The sequence below is a fragment of the Fistularia commersonii genome, chromosome 20 (genome assembly GCF_037954325.1).
Source record: "Fistularia commersonii isolate RoL2024-O1a breed Wild chromosome 20, RoL_Fcom_v1.0, whole genome shotgun sequence".
Taxonomy (NCBI): domain Eukaryota; kingdom Metazoa; phylum Chordata; class Actinopteri; order Syngnathiformes; family Fistulariidae; genus Fistularia; species Fistularia commersonii.
The window spans coordinates 1,406,358-1,425,363 of NC_141303.1; the positions used below are offsets into that span (position 1 = coordinate 1,406,358).

Here is a 19,006-nt window from a genome sequence, read left to right on the forward strand (position 1 = left end):
AATCGCCGTTCCTGCCGTTTGCGGCTTTCCCGTAAAATCTGTGCTGACGGCACAGATGTTAAACCCCGTACGCGGTCAGGTGCCAGAATGCACCGCGGTGATTACAATCCCCTAAAGCTGACGGTTTTCTAATTATCTACATCTCCTGCCGCTTTTCTGGGATGTAGACGCAGCAGCCTCAGAGCTGAGGCCCGGACAGACTTCCCTTTGGGAATCCCGAGGCCTTCCCACGCCAGCCTGGGTCTTCTCCCGGTGGAAGACCTCACCATGGCTTCTCGTCTGGCTCCTCTCTGAGCAACTACTAGGTGGACGAGCTCCTCGCCCAAAGGAACACCCCGGAAAACTGTGATCTGCTTCTTTCGGTCACCACCCAAACCTTCAGACCATTAGAAGGAGCATAAATCGTCAGGTAAATGGAAAAGCTTCGCCTTTCGCTTCAGCTCCTTCACCTCAGCAGACCGATGCAGGGTCTCCCTCCAAACAACACCCAAATGGATTTTCTAACAACAATATATCACTGTCACTGACATGTTTAGCAGAAATATGATATAAAACTGCAACGTTTTTCCTTCTTTTCTCTTTTAATTGTACCGTAACATGCGGTATGTCGTTAAAGGATGCAGTCAAACAATGTAATACATTCAACAACCTGGCTTAGACCCCGAATAAAAGACAAACAAGGCAAATGTTCACAAAAAGCAATACATGACAAGTCGAGGACGCGGCGAGCCGTCCCTCCTTGATCACAACAATGTGCAAAACCCAGCATGAAATGGTCGATAAATACAAAATCTGGTAGGAAAAAAAAAAAAAAAAAAAGCAAAAAAACCTTTGAGGTTGACACTAAAACATGAGTTGATCAGTTTGGGAAGATGTGTGTGTGGAAGGGATTACCGTGGGAACAGTTGGGCACATGCCGGTGACCATCTGTGTGAGCCATGTTTTGCAGCAGTTTGAGGATTCGGGGAGGTTTGCCGACGTGGAAGCGGTTATAGACGGAAGAGCGAGAACTGACAGCAACACCTGGGGAACTTTTCACATTTGGTATTAAAATGCAATGATTCAAATGGAGATTTCAGTTGATGTCCAAAAAAAAAAAAAAAAAAAAAAGAGGTCTGACAATCTGATCAATTGCGGAAACAGTTTTTCCCCAAAACGCTGACATTTACTCCCGGAAAACAGGATATTAGATTTATTTATCGGACTCCTAGAATTCGCAGCCCGTCGTGCTTACTCACAGAAATCTGTCACTGGAAGCAAAAATTAAAATATTTATATGATAAAGTTTCAATCTAATATTAGAACTTGATTTTGTTGGCGTCCCTCACATGCTGACTGGATGTTATTCATATTTATTTACTTGTTTTTATTTTCCCTGCTGCGTTCGGGGACTGACACAGGAGTCGAAGGGTTTGTGTGCTTCTGTACCGTAAACTTGCCTGCCGGTTTAAAAGCGCCGAGGGCAGCAGCTGGGTTTCTTCACATCGCGTGCGAAAAATAGCCTCCTGTTTCTTTTGCTGTTAGCCAACTTGCAACAAGGGGTCATTAGCATTCAGGGTGAAAAATAACGGAGCGTCAAACACAAAAGCTTCGCTGCGGAGGTTTTGTTTTTCTTCTCGGAACCTCATTTCAAATGTGACGAGTTCATGGCATCGGAGACGCGGCGCAAGAGTCCGTTTCAAAACAAACGCTGCCTGTGAAACACCGACGTTTCCTCAGACAGGGTCTTCACATCGTACGGATAATGGTGTTTAGCAATTTGAATTTCTGCAGCTGATAACATTGGGGGGGTGTTTGTGTCCACAGGTAAGAGCTGCCATCTTGACATCACCATGTCAACAATGTCAGCGCCGTGAGCAGACAGCGACCTCCGTCCCGAGCCATTAATACTATCTTTGGATTTGTTCAGGCTCGGCCTGCATGTACATTTACACCTCTCAATCGGCTTAACACCGCCCAGATATATATATATATTTAATACATTTTAATATCAGGAGTAAATTACTTTTGTAGAAAGTGCTGGAGGAGATAATTGAAGGTGTGGATGGAGCAGTCAGGAGTGTCCGAACGGGGCCTGTGTGTTCAGGGGTCTCTGGACAATGACGGCGTTGGCCAAATCCGCCTCCTCTAGACTTAACTCTTTGTCGCTGAGCTCGCGGAAGGGGAGGGACGTCGTCAGGACGAACGGCGGGCAGCTCCGCTGGCAGCGAGACACGAAATCCTGAACGTCATTGATCCTGGAGGACGATGGAAAAATGATGCGATGAGAGGATTTCAAAGAGAAAAAAAAAACATACCCGGGTCTTCTCTTAATACTCTCACATGATTTCTCTCTGAAGTACTACGCTAGTAACAGCGTCCATTATTTATTACCAACCAGCATAAAACAAGTGATCAAATTGCATCTCTGCTGCTCACACAGGGAGGAGGGGGGGCTAGAAGGTTGGAGGGGTTCAGTCCTCTGCATCCTTCAGCTACTAACCCTGTTATATAAATGCTGCATCTGAGTTACGCAATCCTTCTCCGGGGATTTTATAGATCCGCTGCGATGCTACATCTCAGATTATGTTTTCTGTGGCCCGCGTGCAGCGAGGGGTGGGGGGGGGGTGGGGGGGTGCACCGCGTCTTTGCCGCCGCCAGACAAGCGAGGGGCGTTATGTAATTTGCAAAACAGACCCTTTAAGGTATCGCTCAAGAAAACAAGTCTTTTTATCATCCCTTGAAAGTACGTCTTGAGATTATGAGACGTGCGAGCGTCCGACAGACGAGTCGGTTCTTATGGCGTGGTCATTTTTAGAGGATGTCAAAGTGTGTGTTTTCGACGGTGTGATACGCACCGGTGCGATAGGTTGAACCTCTGCACCAGTCTCCTGCCGTCAGCCAACCAGATTTGCAAGGAGGTCACGGGAAGGGCGTGGTCTAGTGTTACCATGGGAATAGGAGGAGATTCTCCATCCTCGTGCACAGATGGCGACCTGGCCACTACCCTGGGCGCGACGCTGAGAATGGATGATAAAAAAAAAAAAAGGTGCAATTAAGCAGGAGCTAAAATTAAACACAGCATTAGTGGAGTATTTTCTTAATTAGTCTGAGCCCGGACAACCTCGAAATTTGAATAAACACGGAGAGATCCTTTCAAAGTGTTCCTCACATTTCATCAGGAACAACGTGCTCAGTATTGGCATGTGACTTAGATACCTGAGCATAGAGCGACACCTAGTGGTTTGACGGAGGATCGCAACCCTCGTCAATCCAGCTCGGCAGTTTCGGCTCCACGAAGGTAAAGGCGAGGATTTCTTTACCCACATCGCCGAGATTTAATTCTCTCTCACCTCCCCAGTCGGTATCCTCGGCCACTGAAAGGGTGAAAAGCCTTTTTCCTGGGGACGTAGTTCTCCTCCGTCAGGTCCTCCACACTGATCTCCACCTCCTCCTCCTCGGCCCGGCTCCCCCACTCAGCCGGCAGCTCCCTGGGACGGATTAGAGGCCGTGCTTTGAGTCCAGACGCATCGATCAATATGACAAACGAGCGCTAATGAGCACCGCGCTTTATCTCATGTCGCTTGGCTGTGTGTGTATGTGTGTGTGAGTGTGTGTGTGTGTGTGTGGGACATTAGGTTTCACCGAGTGGACACATCAGCGTTACTGTCACGCAATCAGTCCCACAAGGGAAAGCTCATTAAATAGTAATACGGAATTAAAAGAATACTGCAATTATTACCTCAGTTTTAATGAGGATATATAAATATATATATGAAATATTTTGCTTGGTTGTTTGAAAATCACAAATCATGTATGAGGCCCCTCAAGGCATCACAAGCTAATGGTCTTTACTTTATGGTAGGTTCACACCCTGGGATTTCAACAGGCTTTGCACTCGAAAGCTTTCACCCACTTGCGCGCACACACGCGCACACACACACACACACACACACACACCCTGATGGTGGGCAAGCTGCCTGGCAAGGCGCTAACCGGGCCACCCAGGGCAACTCGGGGTTGTCCGAGGACACTTGGACATGCAGGTGGAAGGAGTCGGGGATCGCATCGGCAACCTTGCCAAACAAGGAACTAAGCATTTAGATAAAAAGAAAAACCAGGTCATCAATCTGGTCGCGTAAAATGTTTTCATCTTTGTTTTGGGCATTTTTATGATAAATAAAGTCAGACTGCAAGCTCATCCCAGCAATGTGCATGTAAAATACTGGGGGAGAGAACTGACGCTTGGTAACTTTCGCAAAGAGAAATAGGTGGTACTTTTTCAAATCCATCAAAGAAGGAGAAACATCTTGCAAGAAAATTGGCAGTAAAGATATATACAGGTGGTCCTCACTTAATGACTAGGTTACGTTCCAAGAGGTCTGTTATTAAGTGATTTTGTCGTTGAGCGGAACAGCGTTTCTACCATATAATATTAACATGCTTATCTCCCATTTGTGCTCTGCAATTTTACAGTTTCGTTGTCTTTTAATGTTTATATTTGCATGAATATAGGCCAATTATAGGCGCATACAATACGTACTCACTCACGTCTCCACTGCCGGTGCATTTTGCGCGTAGTTTAATATTATCCCAAAGCCCGTTGCAACTCCGAGTCGTCATCAGGTGAGGACCGCCTGTATATTCTTTCATCGCACATGAAAGCATATTAAAGAGACTTAATACTTTCTATGCTGAGCTTGGTTTAGTTTCTGTTTTCCCCCAGGATGACGCGGACATCCTTCAGTAATATAGTCTGACATGAATTGTTGCTGACATTCATGCAGGTAAACAATCAGGGGGGTGGAAGGTATGACCGCGTGAGCAAGCTGTCTTACTTAAAGTATAAATTATCCGTGCCGTGTGGGTAATTGACACAAATCATTTTAAAGCCAAAACCAAAAACACATCCAGCGTTTTATCCAAGTATAAAAAACACACAACAACAAAGCAGATCGCTGCCACAACACCGAATCTAGAATGCTTATTTTTCCTAATCTGCGCAGTCACCAGATGCCAGCTCCCTCCACAAATGAGCACTCGTGTGGGAATTGAGGAGAGCGGCACCCAGATGGTGAGTAATTAAAGTCAGAAATCTCAAATTTACACAAGCAATATTAAAGTCACCCCACGGGGGCTTTAAAATGAAGGTTGTCCTGAGCATCGGGGGTTTAAATTTATTATTAATTCACCCTTAATAGCCCTAAGCCCCCCCCCCCTTACATTTTGGCCAAATTAAACATACCCCCTTTTGATGGCATCCAGGAAGTCTTGGTTTTCTGGTAAAGAGTAGCTGCGGAACTCCTCATCGTTGACAGTGAAGCCGTCCTTCCAGAGCCTCACCACCATCTCCACCTGCAGCAGAGACAGACGTTACAGCCACGCCCCGACGAAAAGACAACTATGAAGGAGCTCCTTTCTCTCCTAGAAGCCCGGATGAGGGTGAGGAGAAGGTTCCCTCGCCCGCTGTGCTGGAGTATAGGCGATCACGCTCATTTTTGATCGTGATGAATACCCACATAATACACCCAAAAGAGGACTGTGGATTTATTGTCAAGGGAAAAACATCATATTTTTTCTTTTGCTGTGACTTTGACAGCAACCTCTAACTCTCAACTCACAATATTATGCGGCAAAGACAATTTCACTGAACAGTTGGTTGCAAAAGTTATTAATTCTATTATTTTCTTCTCTAATGAGAAAACATAACACAATGTTCCTCTGGGTGGGGGGTGGAGGGTCCTACCTTGGTTGTCCCTGAGGCGTCATAACAGATCTTCTCCACCTCATCAAGGAGGTCCTCTACTGAGAAACTACGCCTCATTGGTGCTTCCTCTTCATTTTCTCCGCCGACAACCCTTGAAGGCAAAATAGAAGTGTGTAATTGAATCATTATGTGTCTTATTGACTTGTGCCTGCCTTACAGTCACAGGGTTTATTATGCAGAAAAAAATGCAACAGCGCAGATATTTCTTCTATTTATCTATTTTTTTTACAGATGCTTGTAAAACATCAAACACATCATCCACGCCACATTACCATCCAATCAAATTACATTTCTTCATTTAGGAAGAGTCATGCTGCATCCAAGCACCCATCTAACTGCCAGCGTGCGCCATGTAGGGGAAAAATGAGCTTACCAGTTTTCATCCTTCTCACCCCCCGCGGCGTCAATGTCTTTCATGACGTGTTTGATTGTCCATCTAAAGGGGAGGTGGGGTGGCTTTCGAAAAGGGGAGAAGAAACATCAGGAGTAGATTTAAGGGTTGAGGATCCACTAAACCTTACTGATCTCTGTACTCTTTGGGATTATGGAATAGGGTTGCACATTGGAGCCAAAGTCAGAGGCCTGACTGAGATGGCTTGGACATACACAGAGGAGGGATAGTAAATATATTGGTATAAAAGATGCTGAGGTTGGAACTGCCAGGCAGGAGGCCGAGGGGACGACCGAAGAAGAGATTTATGGGTGGAAGGAAAGAGGCCGCTCTTTTCGGGGGAGGCTTTTTTGCCTGGTAGTTCCAACCTCAGCATCCTTCTGCCAATATATATTCACGATCCTTCCGCTGTGCATGTCCAAACCATTTCAGGCTGGGCACTGATTTTATCTCTAAAGCATCTATCGTGATTGTAAAGAAACTACAGTAATAGTTGTTTGTTTGATAGTTTCCCAAAATTAATGTGATATTGTTTTGCAAAAATCAAAGGCAAGTTGCAGACCACAATAATGGGAAAATGCCATCGTTTAGCATCATGATCATTAAAGAATTAAACATTTATCTGGAAATTCACAAAAAATGTAAAAGCAACAACAGTAGAGCTGCAGACCACAATAATGGGAAAATGCCATCGTTTAGCATCATGATCATTAAAGAATTAAACATTTATCTGGAAATTCACAAAAAATGTAAAAGTAACAACAGTAGAGCTGCAAACTTACAAATATCAGATAAATGTTTGGACAAAACAGCAAAAAACAGTGATCACCGAATCCTTCAGCCCGCTACATACATCTCTCCCTTCATAAACAAGCTGGATTATCAACCAGCAGGTTATCAACATTTACATTTAAACATTACATTTACCTCAACTTGATTACAAGAGCTTATGTTTACAAGGGCACTAGTGATTTCTCCCGGTGCATATCTCACTTTTATTCATTATTTAATTGCGTAGAACGTATACATATATATGTATACACATGCACTGCATTTCTTTCTTTTGCTTTAGTTTAGTATATCATGGAGCAGCATTTCAATAGAGCTGTGCTTCTAAATTGCAAGGGCAATAAAGGCTATTATTGGTCTTTTCGAAAAAACCCTTCGATTAAGTGAATCGGCGGGTTAGCTAAAACGCTGCTAGGCTAATGTGCGTCTGACACATGATTTACATCAAATAAATAAAGAGCTTCCGAAAGCCGAGAGACGTTTTGACCTCGTTCTCGGAAACCGAAATGAAGAGAGAACCATCGGTGTTTACAAGTTCTTCACGGCAAATCGCGTCATTTCTTACAAATAACAGTTAAAAAAACCCAAGGAACGTAAAGTTGTTGGTAAACAACACGCTAGCATAAGGTTGCTAGTGCTCATTATGTAAGTGGTCGCAGGGGGGAGGTTACGACTTTAAAAACAAAAACAAATATATAAATAAAACAGCACATTACACGGATTACATTTACACGCGCCACGGATTCGTTTACAAGCACGTATTGGAGTTAAGGTCAGAAGTGATTTACCAGTCCGCGTTGAGTCGGTTAATCCAGAAGCTCGACGCGTCTGCGGCGGCGGCTCTTCTGCTGAGCAATGCATGACGTAAACAGTCGGTGCCGTAAATCGACCTGGACTGTCGTAATGACTCTTCACTGTCGTACTCTGAGTTACTGCCTGTTTCCAGGCAAGGAAAGTTTCAGGTTTAGGTTGGATTGTAAATATATGGTATAAGCGTCTGTCTATCCTCATGCATGCATGCATATGTCAGCACTGAACTTTTGCACTCCATGCCAACATATTCAAATGTCAGTGTTGTGTATGTTCTGTATGCATGTATTTGAAATTGTCAGTATATCCCAAGCAATTCATTATGTGCATAATTTAATTCATAGTCTGTGAGAACCCATCTCATTCTTCCTATTGTAAGTACACGTTTATCCATCTCCCTCTTAAATATATATCACTCCAATGTTTATACTATTCTGTCTTTTTTTTTTAGGTTATGCCATCTTTACCATTACACGTGACAATGTGCCAGGTTGCTATGACAAATGCAGTGCTTTGGCAAGAAGCTACCAGAAAATCAAGGACTTTGCCAAAAATTTCCTCTACATATTCTTAATATCAAAGAGAGATTGTACTAAACATTCACAAGAATGTGTCCAAAAAATGTGCAAGAATTTATATAAAATCATCAATAAAATAGATAAATTAAATTGGGTCCTTGGATCCTGGCCAATCAATTTGTGATCCAATTCCAAAGAATTTCATGAAATTAAACAGACTATTAGCACAACATCTCTGATATCTTTATATTTCCTAATGTACTGTAAATAAGTTTGCCGTTGTCTCCAAAAATGCATGCTATTATACAGTTGTATTGTTGCTGTTGTTATTATTCATATTGATCGCTGTGTTCCTTTACACTATGATATCCACTGTTGATGTTGACAGTTTTACACAAGGACAGCAAGTCTTCTGAGACGCCTCACTGTTTAACATTGCACGCTTGCACAATGATCAGGGGCCAGACGGCGTAATAATACTTGTATTTTTATATTAATAGGTGCACTCTGTGCAACCACTTTCCCATGAATGAGGTTAAGTCACATAAACATTTTAAGAGTTTGAATGAAAGATCAGGGAAATCAATATAAAAGAAAAAGAGCCAAAGGGGAAAACTACATAAACACAAAACAATGGTATTTGATTTTACAATAATCGCACTTTCAAGTCATACAGCATGTTCTTTGCATCTCCAGCAGCAGGAGAAAGGGAAAAGGTATTCATTGTCATTTTTGTCTTTACTAATAAAGCTTAAAAAAAGGCAAATGTATTTAAACATGTGGCTTTTATTGTGCCATTTTCAGCCATGCCAGAGACTTCTTTTTTTAAAATTGGTAAGAAATTGCATGACGATCAACAAGAAATGTCTCAAAATTCAGCAACCTCAAGAAAAACAAACCAAAAGTGAAAAAATACTCAAGAATTCAGCTTTAAAATAGAATTAAGTCACAAAAAATGTATTCGGTGGCAGCGGGAAAACAACACAATAAAAAAACAATTCAGTTTTATCCTTGTGAGATAAACCTTGAAAAAAAAACAATTCACAAAACAGATGGCTTGCATCGAGGTTTCCTCAGTCGTGCCAGGAACAGAATAGGTGACACACGACCCACACACACACACACACACACACACACACACGCACACACACACACACACACACGCACACACACACACACACACACACACACACACACACACACATCCCACAGAGGCCTTGGAGAAGACCACGGCAACGCCTGAGCTCTGTTCAATGTTGGTTTTTCATCCCAACCGATCCAAAGTGATCATATTCCGGACTTTCCACTTGCAACTGTTTACTTAGAGACCAATGATACAACCTGGCAATTTGATTTATTTTTTATTTTTTTTTATTTCTATTATTTATGTCCAATATGTAATCTAAAGCAGATATGAAGTGACGAGCAGGGTTGAAAAGTTCTCATCCCTCCAAACCTCTGTCCTCTGAATACAGATGTTTTTACCTCATGAACTGTGGCAGAAATGCAACACAGCTGATGGCAACCCCCAAAATGGACTCAAAGTCAGAAAACCAACTTCAACAGTAGAATTTTGATAATAATCTGTATTTATTTAAGATCCTTACTTTACCACCCGCCTAATACAGACTCCAGTGTCATCGCTGATGTTCACTTAGAAATCTACACCCCTGAATCCTGACTTTTAGGTCTCTGGCGACTTTAGCCGATTTCATAGCTGTTATTCTTTTCCATCTCTTCGGGGGTGAGGAGGATGGAGATGACCAGGGATGAGTCCGTCGGAGGTGCACGTTGGATGTTCTGCAGAGAAAGTCGGATTGAGATGGTTCGGACGTGTACAGAGGAGAAGATCTGGGTTGAGGGATGCAGCGTTGGGGGTTTGGAGGAAGGCCAGAGAGGAGATTTATGGACGGAGGTCATCGGTGTGAGAGAAGAGGCCGCAGAGGAGAGGGTTAGATGGAGGCGGATGAAAGAAAATAATATTTTTCCCCATCTCTTGTTCATCTTCCATTCCTTTTTGTTTTGTTGTACATTTCTGAAGATTATCTCCCTTCGCATTGCACAAGAACACAAATTGGCAGTGAAGAAGTCCCACAGAACTGGCAGCGACTGCCAATTGCAGTCTCTCGGGAGGAAGTGTGTAATATTTGTTGTGATCTGGATTTGTTTTTTTCTTTTAGTAGTAGTAAAAATCCAGGTTTGAGGGAAAATGAAGGCACCTGCCAGACTCGACCCACAAACAGGGAGAGATTGAAAGACAGATAGAAGGGAGAGAGAAAGAGAGAGAGAGGGGGAGAGAGAGAGATAGAAATGGCGCCTCGATGCTGCGCTCTCTGAGGCAGTGTTTGGAGCCGGTTAGGAAGATTTTTGTGAGGGAAGACTTAAGGAGAGAACTATGGTTAACACGCGGAAAAGCTCCAGGCCGGGGACCGGTCCGTTCATCTCCTCCAGGACCAGGTCGTCGTCGAGGAATGAGCGGAAATCTGAGGAAGAACATGTAAGCCGGTGTCTTTTCTTTGCCGGGTGAGCTAGCTAGGCTACCGCTATTTGGCTAGGTAGCCGTGGCCTCAAGGTGCTCCTTAAAGATGGGTTAGTCATAACAAAATAATATCGTTATTAAGTTTGACACCCACCGGGACGCTCTCACACCCGAACCGCGGTGTGAACGTCGCGATTTACTCGCCTGTCACCGGCAACGAATGAGTTGCCCCGGCTGTCAAATGACAAGCTAGCGGTGTTAACTCCCGGCTAACTAGCTCCCCAAGTTGAGTTCCCTTTGTGTTTGGCAATTTCACCCGGCTCACTTAGTCCCCTGTTCTCGCCGCGAATGCAGCTTCCAAACACGGTCAGCGGGGTTTTTGCCACCGGGGTGTCAGCGGTAACCCGTGTCGTGGAGCTCAAACTCCGGACGCGTTAATTTTCTCAAAAGGAAACGGGTATAAAGGATAGTTGAGCTAACGTTAGCTGTTCCTAGGTAACAGCTAGCCCGACAGTTAGCTCTTAGTGGGGGGAAGGGAGTACCAGGTTCACAACAGTTGGCTGGCTCAAGTCCCGTATTTAGCAAGTCTGAACTTGATGAACTTTTCGATGTTAATACTCCACACGCTCCGTTTTTACAGTAACCGGTATAAAAGTTGCATATAGTGCTCGGAGAGGTTACGATACTGCTCATCCAATCTTCCCTTTGGACAAAAGCACTAGTTTCTGCTCCCGGTCGTTTGACCCGAAAGCTCCCTTGACAGTCTTTGTCTGAAAATGTAAACATTGAGGTTATGCAGAGGGAGCTTGTCTGCTTCCGCGATATTTACGATTGTCGCAGCTCCCCGACACGCACCGACAGTGCAATTCACAGATCTGATAGGCATTTGTGCAACTGTCGTCTTTTTTTTTATTGGGCTGCTTGGCAAAGGAGCAGAGTTTTTCTTTTGCTGTCTTAATAAAGTCAAGCCTCTCCTGGTTTCAGTTGAGTGAATTGCAAGCCATCGACACAGGAAATGTGTAATTGAAAGCATTGAGTATTCAACCACAATTCTTGAAAGTTAAATTAGCCTTTTTTTTTGCACTAGGTGGCAGTTTGAAGTGTGTACGCTCTGTACTATTAAACACTCAGAACAGCCAGAACAGCGACTGCGATTTGAACAGAAACATGAATCCAATCAGACTTCCGCTGTGGCTTACCTATGGTGCAGGCTGCACTTTTTCATTTGTCTGTATTCAGACAAAGACAGTTTTAGGCATTGCACGGTTGCCTATGACAACAGTGAGATATTTTCTTAAATCGGCTTGATGGAGCGGATTGATGTTAAAGGCATGAGCATCAAGGGCATGCGAATGATTGGTGATGTCGTGAGTTACTCTCAAGGTGTCCTGTCACATCATAAAAGTTGTTGGCTGTGATTTGTGACAGCTCGCTTCTTGGTTATGCTTGTCTCACTTTATTTTGGACTTTTCAAGGCATTATTATTATTTACAAAGCACGAGTGAGACTTTGGATGCGCTACATTTTGTGATTCACTGGAAGATTTTTGCACATGTGGTTACCAAAGTCAAGTCCCCCCCCTTTGATAAAGTTGATCATCCCCCGGACTAGAGGTTATTAAAGTCGGGGTCTGGACCACCGAGTGGTTTGTGATAGCTAGGCGGGAAGACAAATGAGATGATTTGCAAAAATATCTCCATATTCTCATTTGATTAGAACTCCCAACCCCAACCCCACCCCCGCAGTCTTACAAATGTTCATGAAATATTGTGAAACTTTTTAGGAAATCACCCTAAATATCTGCAAGAACTTGCAAGTTAGTGTGTGCTTCATCTAAATACAGCATCTCCCCATTTCATTCGTTGCTGCTTGAAAAGATTTTCTCCTTTTAAGCTTTGTGTGTTTGTTCTCTGCAAGGAGACTCTCAGGAACGCTTTGCAGAAGGAGTGTTGATATGAGAGGCAGTCAAAATTAACTCATTAATGTGGGGAAAACAACTGCTGTATATTGGTCTCTCAATACTTACAATTAGGTACACTTCTGCAATCCACCGTTGAAATACAGCGGCTCCACTGCAAAGGATGGCTTTTGTCAGACTGTGATCGTCTCTATATTTTGAGTTTCCATTGTTGTATGCAGGGGTGCGGAATTCGGACAATTTCAATGAAGTTCACACTACAGCTGCGGTAACACGCAACCCTAAAAAATCATGCCAACTATTTCTTAACAGCCCCCACAGTTCTGTCCTTTTCGTAAGAGTAAAATAAATGACAGACAGGTGTTTCCCTGGAAACGGCCGATGCGTTTGTACGACCGACAGCGGAAGCTTTTCCGCTTTTTGTGCGGAACGTTCGCATTTGTTGAGTTGTGTTTGTGTGTCACCCGTCTGTCCCGCAGAAGGAGCTCAGTAGTGATGTGAGCAGTCCCAGCAGCCCACAGTTGCCCCCTCCTTCGAAGCGGACCCGGAGGCAGATCGCCTCTGAGCCCAGCTCCAGCGATACCTCTCCATCCCCTCAGACCAAGGGCCAGAGGGTCAGCTGGGACATTCCCACATACCGCACAAGGTCAGCTGATATTTCCTCCTTTTTTTTTTTTTTTTGCTTCTCAACTCGTCAGATTTATTGTTTTGTTCAGAAGAAGTAACGTACCAACTCATTGTTGAATTGCCTTGAGATTCCTTGCCTAAGTGCGTGCAAAGAAAGTGCTAAACTGCATTTCCATTTGTTGTCACTGCTTGATATTTGGAGAAACTGTTAGAAAAAAATCCCCAGGTAATTTAATTACTTAACTCCATAATTTCCTGATTTTCAATCTGTGAATCAAAGTTAAACGTTATGTCTTTTGAGCGGGTGATGATACCCATTCTTTCTTTTTTCCCATATAGGTTGTCGTCTCGTATAATGCAGAATGGCCATGGTAATGCTTTTCGTCTTTCTCAGATTTTTCCCCGTTGTGTCGCATAGAGCACAAACAACAATTAAAAGCATGTTTCCCTAAAATTAATTATGTTGATGCCACAGGCCATATGGGTCACCGGAATGATGAGAGTGGAGGGGGGGATCACTCGCACATGAACGGCCATGTGGAGCTGAAGAGAAGCTGCCAGGTGAAAAAAAAACAGTTTGAACACCTCAATCAAAGCCTGCTGTTTGACCAGCTGGTCAACAGGTACGCCCGCCGTCTCACTCCTCTTCTTTCGCCCCAATATGAAAACATATTTCCCAAAGGGGTTGCATTATTTAATGTGTTTATATCGTAGATAAAATATGCAATTTATCGTTGCGCCTACTTTAGGTGAGCGATTCAGAAGTGACCTTTGTTTTTGACGCTGATGAATGCAATTATTTCTACATAACTTTTAAAACATCCCATATAATAAAGGCAGCATGAGTTTGTTCCAACCCTAATGCGCATTATAATGATGTATTTCAGTGTTTGTGAAATGAAGGTGATTTCTTTTGCAGAGAGGTGAGGTTTTTTTTTTTCAAGATATGTAATCAATATATGAATGATGAAAAATGTTAGAATTTCCACACTTTATTTGGATTAAAGCTAATACTTCTTCATCATTTATGTAACCCCTGGTAATTCCTTGTGATTTTACAAAGATTGCAATTACTAAAGGGGAAGACTGATCTGGTAGTGAGGTGACACAACCACAAAACTGTAATTTAATACATCTGAATTATAGGTCTAAAAGTATCCACAATACAACACCACAATATATTCTGTACATCACATAAACAGAGCTTCAAGCTATGAGGAGTGCTTCCTTCCTATCCTTGAGCATACATTTGCATGCCTCATTCTGGCAACTGAGGAACTGCATGATAAAATTTCAGTTAAACAGTGGCTCAGCTGCTGAATAGAAAGCATTGAATGCAGCGGTTGCCACCGAGCAACCAAATCTGTTTAGCAACAGTGCAAGCCAGAAAATACACTTGTGTCCTTTTTGTACGCCGAGTGTATTTGGTTGTATATTTGTGTTATCCAGATGTTATTCCAAAAGGCTTCTATAGCATCTTCCTGAAACCATTCCAACCACATATGCACGTATTCTTCAGTTTCGTTATTTCCCTCCATGTCTGAGCCCGTCTGATCTTAAAGCTAACATGTCTAACTTTTAAGTATTCAAGTTTTGTGTGCGGATTGATGTTTGCCCTCTGCTAATACAAAATGAACAAACACGATCCGTCAACTCGCAAATCTTGAGCTGATATCTAGATTAGAGCGCCCTACCGATCAGCGTCAGCACCTCACCCTCGTTCATGGTTTGGCATCCAAAATGGTGAAGCAGTGAGACGACAAAAATGTTTAAAATGTCAGTCAAAACCGCAGCTCATAAAATTCTCCCCTCCTTGCTTTGTGTGTGTGTGTGCGTGCGCGTCTGTAGCACTGCTGAGGCTGTCCTTCAGGAAATGGACAACATCAGCAGCATCAGGCAGAACCGAGAGGTTGAGCGTCTTCGCATGTGGACTGGAGACACGGAGGAAGTGAGTGCAACCATGCTGCTGTGCAGCCGCCAGCATGGTGAGCCACTTCTTCATCTTCTAACGCGGACTTACTTTGTCTGGCAGGAAAACATGGACATGTATTCCCGGGTGAAGCGTCGAAAATCCATGCGCAGGAGTACCTTCAGTGTGCCCACACACCACGCAGTCATGAGTAAAACAGGGGAGGAAGAGGAGGAGGGAACAGAAGGTCAGTTTCCAACCGGCTATCTTTTAGGAATCGACAGATTGAAGGAACACGATATAATGACAAGATGGACGCTTCTCATCCCAATGTAAAATATGATTTTCATTGCACCCGATCTCCGATGTACTCTTGCCATTGTGACTTGCAGAATCCCACGGGGAGGAAGAAGATGCAGAAGATGACGACGACGATGAAGATGATGAAGGGGATGAAGCGGAGGAAGCAGGAGAGGAAAACGATCGGCCGTACAACCTGAGGCAGCGGAAAACAGTGCAGAGATACGAGGCACCGCCCATCGGTAACCGCAGAGGATCCTGTATTTGATTTTGAGTTTTCAAGATACCCCATGTGATAACTGCTTGTTTTTACTGTCCACTGTTTCAGAGCCGGTGAACAGAAAACAAAGCAACCCGTCACTTTTTGACACACACAGATCTCCAGCAAGAAGAAGCCATATAAGGTCTGTGGACATATTTTGGCGAACTCTCAGTCTGACGCCGTATGCTATGTAACTTTATTTGACATTAGCTTCCTTTCCTGCTTGTACAAAGAAAACAGGAGCAACCCAGAGGTTTTACACGTCGTCAGCTGCTAATTCGTCTCCGAGCAATTGGCGGCTTTTGGGAGAAGTTGCTCCTCGCGCAGTCTTTCACGTTTTCAAACGTTTTTGAGCGAATCAGTGGGACTCCCATCAGGCGACACATCTTTTCTTACTTTTCGCTGCCACAGACCAGGAATTTGTCTTTTGCTGGATTTGACGCCAAGATGTTATTTCTGCAACTTTTGATTACATTTTTCCAATTAAAATCTCCACTGAGCTGATTTTCATTTTATTTTATGTTTTTACAGTTCAAATCTCTTGGCTAGTGTATTGTACGCTCTCACTGCATCCGGTGCTTTTTTCAGAAAATCATTTCCAGCAATGCATCCCTTTCAGGAAATAAAAAAAATGTCACATTTCATTACCTGGTGAACAAACCAGTCAAATGTGCAAAGAAAAGTTGGAGTGTTCTTTTATTTCATTTTTTTGATGGTTGAAGGATACTGATTCTATGCCATATGCTAAGCTAACGAACATTCGGGCAGTTTCCAGCTCACTGCTCCAACAGAGAAAAGTGAATGACACCTTTCGTATCTCAGCGATCGAGCATCGGCTTCATTTGAAACTATTTCCCCCCCCAGAGTTAAGAAACATGCAATTCACAGCAGTGACACGACGTCGTCTTCTGATGAGGAGCGGTTCGAGAGGAGAAAAAGCAAGAGCATGACCCGGGCAAGGAACAGGTGAGTTTCCTTTTCATCCGCAGTTGTTTTTTAGCTTCAGGAATAATTTGATTTATTGTGACGATTACAAGCAGACAACAACAAATATGAACACCCTGGATCAATGTGACATTGTACATTTCAAGTTGCGCCGTTGATGTGTCAAAATGGTCACCTTCCAAACGTTAACGTCCACGCGAAATGAGCTTTTCTGCAGCCCCAAGTTTTTCAAATCTGAAAAGTCAAGTCTAAAATGCAAATGATTCATGAAACACTAAATGCTTTGTGCTTCATATACAAAAGATATTGAACGACCATTATTGTTTACCCCCATATATCTGCGACGCTATCAGCTGTCGTCTCACCCTTGCAAGTTTGAGCGAGCGGCATCTCTGTGGATTAAAAATATGAGAAATCTTTTCCCCTTTGCGTCACAGGTGCCTTCCCATGAACTTGACTGCGGAGGATCTGGCGACCGGTGTGTTGCGGGATCGGTCCAAAGCTGGGGCTAGTTTGGCCGATGTTGATCCAATGAACCTCGACACCTCAGTAGGTGGAAATACGAAAAAGAAATCATTTAATTTAGACTTTTATTTGCGTTACTCCTGAAAGATACAGTGACGTCTGTTGTTCTTCGTTGAAGTTTGTTAATGGCCCTTTTTTTTTTCTTTTTTTTTTTTGGTTTTCGCCAGGTGAAGTTTGACAGTGTTGGCGGTCTCAGTACTCACATCCAGTCGCTGAAGGAGATGGTGGTGTTTCCACTGTTGTACCCTGAGATCTTTGAGAAATTCAAGATTCAGCCTCCCAGGTAACTGATATATGTGACGCTTAATTCCAGTGGCTATAAAATTGGTACGGGGAGATACAGGGAAGACGATGGGTTCTTAAAAAATCGATTCCTAGTGCAGATTTTCAGTACATTTCTTCACTGTTTTTCGGTCATTCCCGAAATAAGTTGTTAAAGTTGACTGGTTCAGGAAACCTTGGACACACCGCAGCTCTATGTGGGCGGCCTTCTGCTTCGAGCGGTCAGGCCAGAAAGACTGCTAGATAGCAAAGTGTGATAGAGACTGCGAAGGACAGGCACAAATGATCTCATGCTAATTAGAACAGTAGCGCCGCAGATTACGTGGTAATAGCTGAAAGGATACAACGATCTATTTAATATTCAGTGGACGCCTAGCAACGCCGCAGTAGATCGAGCCCCGGATCGAGAGCCCGGGGACCCGGCAGGAGATACCAGGTTACCGTCATGCGTCCATGCAGGGACGCTGGAGCAGACAGGATAGGAAGCGTGGGAGGAATCAGAGAAGTGCATCCAGGGATATCCGTCGGCAGAGTGTGCTTGTTGGGAGTAACATTTTTACCACTCTCGGCGTTATTATTTATAAAAGAAAAAAGGGCTGCCTCTCGGTTACTTTTCTGAATGTTTCAAAGTCGGCAGCTTGCATTGATTTCCTCCGCGCTCGGGAAAGTAGTGAGTGATTAGATCTCGGTGGAAAGAGTGTTGCCGCTGATACTGCGCTGCCTCCGTCCTGCAAGTATTTATGGAAAAGATCGAATGTCCAGATTGTAAACATCATAGTAAAGGAGACATCGCCACCTGAAATATTGGTTTTATGGCAAGTGATTTGATCAATTGTGCAAAATAAGCAAGCCCTTGAATATTTTAGCCGAGTGTTCACTTACCCCCGCTTCTCTTTTTAGAGGATGCTTGTTCTACGGCCCACCCGGGACAGGGAAGACCCTGGTGGCGCGGGCGCTCGCCAACGAGTGCAGTCAAGGAGACAGGAAGGTGTCCTTCTTCATGAGGAAAGGTGCCGACTGCCTCAGCAAGTGGGTCGGTGAATCGGAGCGGCAGCTGCGCCTGCTCTTCGACCAGGTGAGGTTTGAAGGACGCCCGAGGGAAATATCCCTGTCGTCCTGTGGACGGGCACTTTGCCCAAACCTGAACTGTGATAGAAACATGTATTGTACTGCTTGCATTACTTTTGGCGTTTCGGATCCCTGTAAATCATTTGACAGGTGCGTTTTGTTTAATATGTGTGTGTGTGTGTGTGTGTGTGGTCAGGCTTATCTGATGAGGCCATCCATCATTTTTTTTGATGAGATTGACGGTTTGGCTCCGGTTCGCTCCAGCCGACAAGACCAGATACACAGGTATGTGTTGGAAAGGCCTGTCCATTTCTAATGATCAGGGATCTCCCCGAATCTCCTGGAAACCTTGAAAAACCCTTTCAGTTTTCTCGTCATGGGGAATCCTGTCGGAAAAGGCAAAAAGAGAAAATACAAAAAAAAATATTCTGAAGGTC

At 43.8% G+C, this 19,006-nt stretch overlaps 2 protein-coding genes across 2 annotated transcripts in view; one reads left to right on the top strand and one right to left on the bottom strand.

Moving 5' to 3' along the window:
* Positions 1-562: 562 nt before the first annotated feature.
* ubxn2a (UBX domain protein 2A) lies at positions 563-7,801 on the bottom strand. Its single transcript, XM_086167417.1, has 7 exons — positions 7,715-7,801; positions 6,120-6,202; positions 5,726-5,837; positions 5,225-5,334; positions 3,333-3,470; positions 2,838-2,999; positions 563-2,237 (listed from the first exon to the last, which is right to left on the bottom strand). The coding sequence occupies exons 2-7, from the start codon at positions 6,161-6,163 to the stop codon at positions 2,054-2,056; spliced, it is 750 nt and encodes a 249-aa protein (XP_086023543.1). The 5' UTR covers positions 6,164-6,202; positions 7,715-7,801; the 3' UTR covers positions 563-2,053.
* A 2,733-nt stretch (positions 7,802-10,534) lies between these two features.
* The window catches only part of atad2b (ATPase family AAA domain containing 2B), an 82,013-nt gene continuing 73,541 nt past the window's right edge, over positions 10,535-19,006 (top strand). The window contains exons 1-13 of the mRNA XM_086166944.1: positions 10,535-10,751; positions 13,131-13,297; positions 13,618-13,649; positions 13,754-13,901; positions 15,127-15,226; positions 15,311-15,434; positions 15,580-15,729; positions 15,816-15,891; positions 16,614-16,715; positions 17,132-17,243; positions 17,387-17,502; positions 18,402-18,576; positions 18,766-18,854. Of these exons, the coding sequence (XP_086023070.1) occupies positions 10,650-10,751; positions 13,131-13,297; positions 13,618-13,649; positions 13,754-13,901; positions 15,127-15,226; positions 15,311-15,434; positions 15,580-15,729; positions 15,816-15,891; positions 16,614-16,715; positions 17,132-17,243; positions 17,387-17,502; positions 18,402-18,576; positions 18,766-18,854 (1,493 nt within the window). The 5' untranslated portion in view covers positions 10,535-10,649. The remainder of the gene's footprint in view (positions 10,752-13,130; positions 13,298-13,617; positions 13,650-13,753; positions 13,902-15,126; positions 15,227-15,310; positions 15,435-15,579; positions 15,730-15,815; positions 15,892-16,613; positions 16,716-17,131; positions 17,244-17,386; positions 17,503-18,401; positions 18,577-18,765; positions 18,855-19,006) is intronic.